General features: G+C 39.8%; 1 protein-coding gene across 1 annotated transcript; it reads left to right on the forward strand.

The window, feature by feature from the left end:
* Positions 1-559: 559 nt before the first annotated feature.
* etaa1b (ETAA1 activator of ATR kinase b) lies at positions 560-5,147 on the forward strand. Its single transcript, XM_088421636.1, has 6 exons — positions 560-854; positions 1,886-2,008; positions 2,314-2,372; positions 2,455-2,561; positions 3,023-3,873; positions 4,707-5,147. Exons 1-6 carry the CDS (start codon positions 701-703, stop codon positions 4,817-4,819), a joined length of 1,407 nt encoding a protein of 468 aa, XP_088277762.1. The 5' UTR covers positions 560-700; the 3' UTR covers positions 4,820-5,147.
* The last annotated feature ends 4,546 nt before the right edge of the window (positions 5,148-9,693 follow it).

Here is a 9,693-nt window from a genome sequence, read left to right on the forward strand (position 1 = left end):
AGGGTTATAATTCACCTAATTAAAAGTTTGTTTAAAAAAGACATTCAAATATCCATACATATTTTGTATATAAAATACATTTGTTTCCGATGAGTTTGAATTTAATATACTGACAGTCGCATTTTTTACATAATAAATGTTATTATTTCAAGTAATCATACTGCTCCTCGTCAGAAATTATCCTGTTTTCTTTATTATTATAGAAAATATTCAACTTTTTTGTTGCTTTGTTGAACAATGTAAGCCTGTGAGTCAGTGCTTGGTTGACAGTCACAATAAATATTATTAACAACTAAAATTCAAATTTTTGCTTTCTCTTTCAAAACGAATACTCTCACTTTCCTTTGCAATAGTTGACAGTGTTTTACTCCATCATTCAACCAGTATGTACGCTAAAAAATGAAACGGAGCTACATATACAAGCACTAACTATATCGTGCTTTAGTTGGGAAATAGCTGTGCAGAAAACCCGTAATTTTTATCGCATATCTGTTCAAACCCCTAATTGCGTTTTGCTAACCTAAAATCCAACCAGGCTTCCGTATGACATCATAAACAAACATGGCGGCGCGCATAGAGCCACTCGACTGAATGCGAAAACGCAACATAAAAACTCTCGTCGCCAGTTGGAATTGCTTCAAACGGATCAATAAAATAATGTTGAGGAGAAACGACATCGCTCCTACCGGTTTAGCTCACTATGTCCAGGCTGAGGACGCCCTCCACGATTACAGCTTCGTCGTCATCTTCGTGTGCCTCCTCCGCTGATTCGTCTCGGTGTGTGTCCAAAGTTTGTAACGGAACAAGTCAAGAGAAGAAGAACGCACAAGTGACCTTAGCGAACGTCTCTAAAGGTGATCATTGAAACTGCCTTGATCGACATGTTTGCATCTTTACAAACTTTTGTGAAGTGGTGCATGCGCACCTGGAACTGTGCAGAAATTGTGGGGGAGGGGTCCAAAACAATAATACTGTGTTCCCTCGCTACCTCCTGGTTCGGTTTTTGCGGTTCACTCTCTCGCGGAGTTTCTTTCATGTTCACGACTTTCCAGTGCAGGTTTACGATGCAAGTTTTCTTGAAATTTGCACAAATTCAAGCCAGAACAGTAAAAAAATAAATCAATTTTTAATTAAAACTCTACCTCTACTACATGGAATTTCATCTATGACCATATCCAGCACAGGTTGACTTCTCTATTTTACTTGATATTTTTCCGCCTTCTAAGTCGTAAGAGGAAAAAGAACATTGATTTTATGTATTTTTTTTTTTAACAATAGAAACAAAAAAATCCGTTTAATATTCACGCTGCGGATTTCTTTTACTGCAGGGTTTTTGGGGAATTTAAACGTGGGAACGCTGGAAGACTCTTGAGGAATTTGGTGACATTTATTCTTAAATGGATTATTTGTGGTTTTCCCAATAGAACAAGCAAATATCATTCCTCAAAACATCTTTTTCTCTTCTCAGGTTTCTCCAATTTTTCTCCAAGTTTTCTTCCCTGTATTGCCTTCAACTTGCACAGAAAAAAAAATGTAAAGAAGAAATAAATTCCCACCGACTGTGATTATCTTCCACTTATTCGCTCTTGTCACACAATCAAGTAAATAGCAAATAAATCCACTTAATATTTTGACAAACATCCTGATTGATTCTGCTCTCGGGTTGGAAATGATGATGAGTATTTACTGATTCTTTAGAGTACAATTTTGAACTAGGAAAGTTGCTAAGAAAGGTAAAACAGAAAAATACTTTAAATTAACCAATAACATGTATTAATTGCACAATCCTATTAGTGACTGACGATACTTTGTAACGTACATACTTTGTAATGTATGTAGTATACATACATATTAACTTCTTTTTCATGTTGTACATACTGCAAAGAGTTTCACAGTCCTCAGCGCCAAGGCTACAGCACATCTTCTGGATGTAACCATGGCGACTCCCCGAGTGACCTGGAGCCATCACAAGACATTGTGTGGGGTGCCATGTCACCTCCCAACGCTGGTAAATGGCATGACACACAAACACACACACACACACGCACACACACATATGCTGTGTGTGTGTGTGTGTGTGTATATATATATATATATATATGTATATGTGTGTGTGTGTGTGTGTTTTATTTCAAAGATTTTTCAATACTGATTTGGCCTATATCAATATAAATATATAAATCTAATAATATCATGCATTTCAAGCGAACTTTCAACGGTTCTTGTGAGGTCAAAACAAAATTGCTGTTGTGTCCCTTTTGAAATCGTGGCAGTTGTCCATATGATGTCTCTTAAACCGCCTCTTGTTTTCAGGACACAAGAATGTCAGAACTTTGGAAATATGTGACATTGCCAATCTGATTGCACCAAAGGTCAGTTGCTCGTCTGGTGAAAAAAAAAAGAGTGTTGGTAAAATCGCTATGCAATGTCAACATCGTATTGTGCGTCTCGCAGGACATGAAACCGCGAGGGCCGAAGTCGCCTCTGTGGCAATGGATCAGCAGCCCGCCAGCTTTGACGCCCGAGGCGCCCAAAGCCAGAATGAGGAGGAAGTCCCTTCGGTAAGTCGTCAATTTACAAACAAATTTTACTCATCGATTGCTGTCTTATGAATCTAGAATTAACTATGAAGATTGATTTTCATTCCTTACTTTGAATTGATGTAGGTAATAGCTGTGTTGTAAGTCTGGAAACACTGCCATCCAGTGGTCATATTTAGCACTACAGTGCTCAATTGGCTTACATTAAGTAAACATTAATCAAGGGTGTCAGATCTTCTCCATAAAAACGTATTTGACCAGAATTTTTTTATTTATTATTGTTATTACTATTTTAAATGACAAGAATTCTCCTCCATGCCACTGAATGAGTTAAACAAAATCTAAAAATAATGCAAACTATAACAAAGCATCTTAGACAATATAAAAACTACGAAAGCCACTTCAAAACAAATTGAAACAGTTTTTTTTAATCAGGCCAATTTAGTGTGTAAAAAGACAAAAATGACGGTTCCCTTCTCCAGGCAGGACAACTTGAACGAGCTGATCAAATTGGCCCGGCAGTTTGATGAGAACATGCAGCAGGACAAGGGGGCGTCGGCCCAGCTAAACAACAACAAGGAACTCAACAAAGCACCAACGCAAACCCCGTCCCCTCTGAACCAAACGGAGGCGGAGCTCCGAGCCCTTTTCGACTCGTCCACTCAGAAGGTCAGCGGCGACTTCAGCCCGGCCTCCTCTAAATCCTCCCAGGACAAAATCCAGCACAACAAGCCCAGTCCTGGTTCTGGCAAGAACAAAGCGTCAAGCAGCAAGTGCGCCGACTTTGACGACGACTGGGAGAACGACGACATGCTCAACGATCCTTCTTTGCTGGCGCTTATGCAAAATCCCGAACGCCCCCGGCAGAATTCCGACCCGGTCCGGCATTCCGCCTTCACCAATGTGCGGGACTTGTGTCCCAAAGTCAAACCCGCCACAAGAAGCACTTTTAAATCGGAACCCATCCCGCACTACCAAGCCTCGGTTCAACCCCACCCAGAAACGTCGGCGAACAAGATTTTCGACTGTAAATGGGACGACGTGGACGACGACGCGCTCTTATACCAGGTGTGCGACAACGTGGAGAGGCTCTCGCAACCCGCCGCCACCACGCCTCTCCCCATCCACCAAACGGTAGCGGCTAACAGGAAGTCTCCTCGCACTATCATGCGATCCAATTCGTTACCGGACAAATCTTTGAGGGCCGGCCAAGGATATAACGCTCCAGTGTCCAAGAGTCTCCCGGTAGGAGGCCACATGGCAGCCGGACGGGAACCCCCGAAAGTGGCCTTCAAGAGAAACGTGTGCAATGCGACAGTGAACAGCAACAAAGGTAACAAGGAAACTATTCTTACCTCCGGGCTGACTAGCTTAAACAATTACAATTTTTGTATTTTTTACCGCACACTATAAAACACTCCGAATTATAAGGCGCACATTTAATGAGCGGCATATTTTAAAATGCTTTCCTTATATAAGGTCCACCGTACTATAAGGCGCATAGAATAGAAGCTACAGTTGTGGCTGGGGTTGCGTTAAGCATCCACAAAATGGAGCTATGGTAACGGGAATGACATCAAAACAATCAGATAAGTCAGTCAAACTTTAGACAATCAGAAAGGAAGAATAAAGATGATTTGTGGAAAGTACGATCTGAAGAATGTGGAGGAAAAAATACCTCTTGATTATGTTAAGACTGTTTAAATCAATGCCAAGACAAATCAATAGTTTTAAAGAATATAATTATGACTATTATATAGTAAAAAAAAAAACACCCATGGGTTCAGAGAATTATTATTAGATCCTCAAGCTAATTTCAACGCTATAACATGGTTATTAATGCATACAAATAAGAGATAATATGGGGACAAACTCAGCGCATCAATGTGTAAAATTACTTGAAATTCATCTTATTTGGGCATAAACTATTAGGGTTCCCTCTGAGGGCAAGACATGAAAGGTTGGGAAATATATTTTGAACAAGGAACTGAACTTTACAAGAGCTGCTGTCAACCACAGCTCACACCCACACACACACACACTCGGATGCTGCAATCCATACGGAGTTTTCTATGTATTTTATGTTTTTTTTGTGTGTGCGTTGACATACAAATACAAATACTTGTACAGGCTCTTTTTAATTTTTTTCACTGCTCCCCTCCGCAGTGTTCGTCACCAGCCAGATGACGGGCAAGTGCTCGGCGGCTGAAATCGAACGCAAGAAGCAGGAAGCTTTGGCCAGGAGGCGGCAGAGGATGCAGAATGTGCAGAAACCATAAAGCAAAAATCCAAATCGTGCTGCTATTGAAAACTGAGTCACAGGGGTGACAATGAGACATTTTTGTTGCCTTATCCGTCCTTGCAGATTTGGTGGAAGTATGTGACAACTACTTTAAATATTTCAACACTTTCATACGTCTTCAGTTTTATGTGACAGTATTGGACAATGTGATACACTTGAGAGAGAGCAAACTGAGCAAGTTTTTTTTTTTTTTCCACGCAATTTGTAGCCCGTTAGCACACCGTTTTTCAAGTTTTCTGTGCACATTTTGAAGGCGTGTTCAAACTGTCTGGAAGTGATTGAGGAATAAATATTTTTGTTTTGCTTTTTTTTTATTTATTTCAAACATAAGCCTTAGAAAATGATTTTTTTCGAATATATTTTGTTTTCCTTAAGAATTCAGCTTTTTGTAGAAAAGCAGTGTTCTCTTCTTTCAATTCACTTTTGGTTTAGATTTTTTCTCTTTCTTAAAAAAAATCTTATATGATGTGAAAAGTCCACATTTTTTTCAATTTTTTAAAATATATGTAACCTTTGGAAATCATCAGTTTTAAATTCGTAGGACCTTTAGTTTAACAATAAAGACTTCAACTTTTTAGAATCAATCCTCATTCAACAACTTTTTTACAAAATAAGTTCATATTTAAGCTTCAATAAAAAATACAATTTAAACTAATAAAATAACAATAACAAATATAATTGTTTAGTAGTGAATATACAACTTAAACATTTTAGAAATATTACTATGATTTCAAAAACATAAAAGCTTTCTTAGTAAAAATATAACTTATTCTGCAATGTTTTATCATTATAAAATTCATATTTCTGAATACAGTGGACACCCGCCATATGAAATTAATCCGTTCCGGAATTGCGATCGTTAGGCGAAATTGTCATAAGGCTTTCAAACCTATGCTAATTAGCTAATGCTTATAAAACCCCAGGTAAAAACAGCAAGATTTTATATACTGTACTTTATTTTACTATTTTCAATTTGAAAGCACAATAATCATTTCTGCATTACAAGACCTTTGCTTCTTTATGGAATTAGCATGATTTCCTTGTCATTGATGAAGCATCAAAGGGATCCTGCGGCTGTTTTATTCTGTACAGCTGTCTGTGTCTCCTCACTGGCTCTAGTTTTTCTTTTTTTTTTACTTGTTGAGAAAGTGGAATTATTTTTAATATATCCTATAATTTGTGGTTCGCTGCTGAGCCGAGCGCACAATGTTGGTCTTAGTCTACTTCCCAGGTGTGTTTGGAGTATTAAATTTTTGGCTTTTTGGTTTACGAAAGTCATTAGGCTTTTTTTTTCTTTCCGACGATAATGACTCGGATTTATTTCGGCTATCTGATGAAGCTAACAGGTGTGCGGGGAAGGTGCGCGATGTCATTCATCAGAAGGTCATTGGTGACATTATCTACTGAGTAGTAACTAGAACTAGGAGAAGAGATTGTACTGTGTGTGCATATGAAAGAAGGATCCATACAAGCATGCCTAGGTTCCCATTGCAGGACTAAGTGCTTATTTCTGAAGTTTTTGTAAAAGTTTTCACAAGGTTGTTTACATTTCCCTTTGAATGTTTTCAAACTTTCTGCTTGGTCCTCTATTTTTCTTTTGTTGTTTTTCTTATAGACTGTATTCTGCTCAGGAAAGTGAACAAAATAAGCATTTCATTATGCAGTACAGTGGACCCCCGGGTTACAGCGTCCCTGGCTTACGTTTTTTTCCATGATGCAATATGGAATACTGAGTTTTTTCAACCCCTCTTTAGGTTATTTCCCCTGCTTTGTGACAAAAACAACTGTCATGACCCTAGGAGGTTGGCTGTGTTTGTGTTGTCTCCATCTGCAGGTGTTTTAGGTAATTGCACTATTTCCTGTTGGCATCACATGACGGAGATGCTGGCCTGCTATTGGTCGGCCTCACTCGTTTCAAAATGGCGGAATGGTAAAGCTTTGTTCTATCGCAAGTGGTTCAAAACCATATTTATAGTGCATTTTAAAGCTTAATTCAAACTCGAAAGAGTTAGCCATAGGTCCCAAGATTGCTACAGATGTTAAAGAGAGAAGTAAGAAGATGATTTATATGGAATAGAAGCTGGAGATAATCAAGAAATACGAAGCTAGCCTAGCCTAAGCTACCCTTACTCGGGAATATGGGCATAACAAGCAGCACTCAAAGGTAAATAAATCCTTTCTCTATTTTTTATTTACGATGTTTTCTGATTGTATACATGTATATTATATATACGTAGCACTTACTATACTATTTATGTATCGATTTTTAATATGTATGTACAATTTTGATGTTTTTACCTGGGGTTCAAAACGCATTAGCTATTTAACACCGCCCGCCATACGGTGAATTCGTCTTATCAGCCCAACCGCGGAACGGATTCATCTCGTAACACGGGGGCCCACTGTATTACTATGCATATGACAGTAAGAATCTTGAATCTCGGACAGGGACGAAAAAAAATCGTAATTGTGTCACTCCAGGCTGCAGTGTGAACCTAACCAAAGTTGAATAAAATCAGTTCACCAGTTCTAGTTCTTCACTAATCAGTACTTGACTTTCCGGTTAGCTTGCTTTCTCCAAAACTGCGTATACATCCTTCAACGCCATGCACACACTCTATGATCCCTTCTCCTAGTCGACATTTAAGGACATAACTTCACGAGCGGAAAGCATGTGGCAGGACAGCTCACTAATGAGCTTCTGCTGAATGCCTTGAGCTTCCTTATCCTCAAACTTGTTTGTATGCATTCTGCTGGCGCTTCGTGATGTCTTCTCGTTCCAGTCAGTGCATTCTTCTTATGTTTAGCACACACGCGACACACGTTTGCACAGGCGAACGGCAGCAAGCTGTCAGCGCCGTTAAATGACCTGTGACCATTTTCACGGCGCGTGTCAGTAGGCAGCTTTAGATTTGTTTCAACAACGCTTCACCTGTGGGCTCCATTCACGGGCCCCCAGGTATGACGAGCCCGCCGCCCACCCCCGCCCCCTCCGTGCCACAATCCTCTCGCAAAATTCCCCAGCAAGACCCACCGCCAGCCCTCGCTCCCTCCCTGTGGAAAGTAGTAAAAACAGGTTTTGTTTTTACAATGCGCCAACATCTATCTTCATGGCGCGACGTCAGATTTGTTTTGTTTGCCGTAGCACAAAGCTAGCATGTGGCTAACACAAACAAAGAAATTGTTGCATGAGTACTGAAGTCATTCCTTTAACACTGACTGAACATGTTTAGAAATAAGATCAACACCAACATACTTTCAAAATAACACAGAGATACACTCCGATTGTTAAAACACTGCACCAAGACAACAGTAACATCCCTGTTTGCGTTTAATAGTGGAAAGTGCCCCTTAAAATAGCAGTTCAAACTCAAAATCCAAACTGAGTGTGACTTCTTTTGCCTCCTTTTTGTATGAGAGATTGCCCTCTGGTGGTTAGAAAAAAAAATCTCAAACGAGCCACACTGGACTATAAACCGCAGGGTTCAAAGAGTGAGAAAAAAATAGTGGTTTATAGTAGGTAATGGCAGGTACTAAATGAATTTCATAATCAATTACTTTAGGTAAATACTAACATTTGTACCTGAAGTAATTTTAGTAACTAATTACCTAAAATAATAGATTACTTCAGTAATTCATTACCTAAAGTGATCAATTACTTAATTCATTGAGTACCAGTCATATTTTGGACTCTTGGAAAAAAAAAAAAACGTAAAAATCCGTCTTTGGGATTGAATGAGTTGAAATTCAACAACATTTCAGTTCCGCCTCAGCTTTTCATCCTTTAGATCGCTTCCATTCATGACTTGAGCAGCAGCTGCAGATTGTTTATGGACTTTGTGGAGCAGCCTGATACAACAAAGGTTATTCGCGAGGAGGAGGCAGAAAAACATGATATTTATGTTGCTGATGCAACCTTGTAATTTACCAGTCGTTAATGATGCGAATGTCTGGCGAGCGAGTCATGTGAAGGTCAACGTCACCCAGACGAAAGCGATAAGACAGACGTGTCAGAAAAAAAAAAAAAAAAGAATGTTTTTCCAAAGTAAATCACGACTTTGGAATGGGAGGGGAGTAGCGGCAAAACATTTCTTCGGAAAGGATTTACGATCCCGAGTGAACCCGCGCAACAATTTCACGTCGCCTTGGACGGCGGGGATTTTTCGAGAGCGATCCCGTATTGATGCGCAGGCGCGGCCATGCTTTATTAAGCGTGCTGATAAGGCGGCGTCAACGGCCGAGCGGCATTCCAGCAGCTTATATCTGCCAACACCTTTGCGCTACAATGGCTTTGGCCTTAAAGCCGCCCCTGCGTTCCCTGAACAAAAAAAACACACGGCACCCCTCGGCCTTTAATAGTCAACGTGGTTGTAATGGTGTGTTGACAGCTTTAGGCTGAGGTCATTTGCTTGCTCCACACAGTGACATGTCCAAGCTTCCCCAGAAGAACAAATGAGCAGCAGATGCCGTCGAGCTGGCTCTGAATCACGCCTGGGAGATATGCTCTTCAAATCAAATCTCAGAATTGCCCGAATTACCCAAATATAAGATGCGCTTTTTTTCCCCCAAAAAAATGAAGGCCAAAAGTAGTTACGGCATCGTTTTCAATATAAGAAGCGAGCAGACTGAACCAAAGTCCGAGTCTATCCTTGTTCACGCACAGGAATATAACTAAAACCGAGTGTAAAAGTTGTGATGTCGCCATCTGATTCCATTAAGAATGCACCGGTTAAAGATATTCCATTTAGCTCGTTTATTAATTGTGTCATTTGGTATATGCTCAAAATCACAAACGTTGTGGAACACGGATGGTGCTCAAATTATGGCAAAATATATTCGAGCCGTGTCGCG

The sequence above is a fragment of the Hippichthys cyanospilos genome, chromosome 8, assembly GCF_059441005.1.
Source record: "Hippichthys cyanospilos isolate Australia breed blue-spotted pipefish chromosome 8, RoL_Hcya_1.0, whole genome shotgun sequence".
NCBI classification, from domain to species: Eukaryota; Metazoa; Chordata; class Actinopteri; order Syngnathiformes; family Syngnathidae; genus Hippichthys; species Hippichthys cyanospilos.

Bases quoted from the DNA above. Each gene is read 5' to 3' on its own strand.
- etaa1b (XM_088421636.1), top strand. From the start codon at position 701: ATGTCCAGGCTGAGGACGCCCTCCACGATTACAGCTTCGTCGTCATCT. The intron at 855-1,885 runs GTGATCATTGAA...CATACTGCAAAG, and splicing joins CTTAGCGAACGTCTCTAAAG to AGTTTCACAGTCCTCAGCGC. The intron at 2,373-2,454 runs GTCAGTTGCTCG...TGCGTCTCGCAG, and splicing joins CCAATCTGATTGCACCAAAG to GACATGAAACCGCGAGGGCC.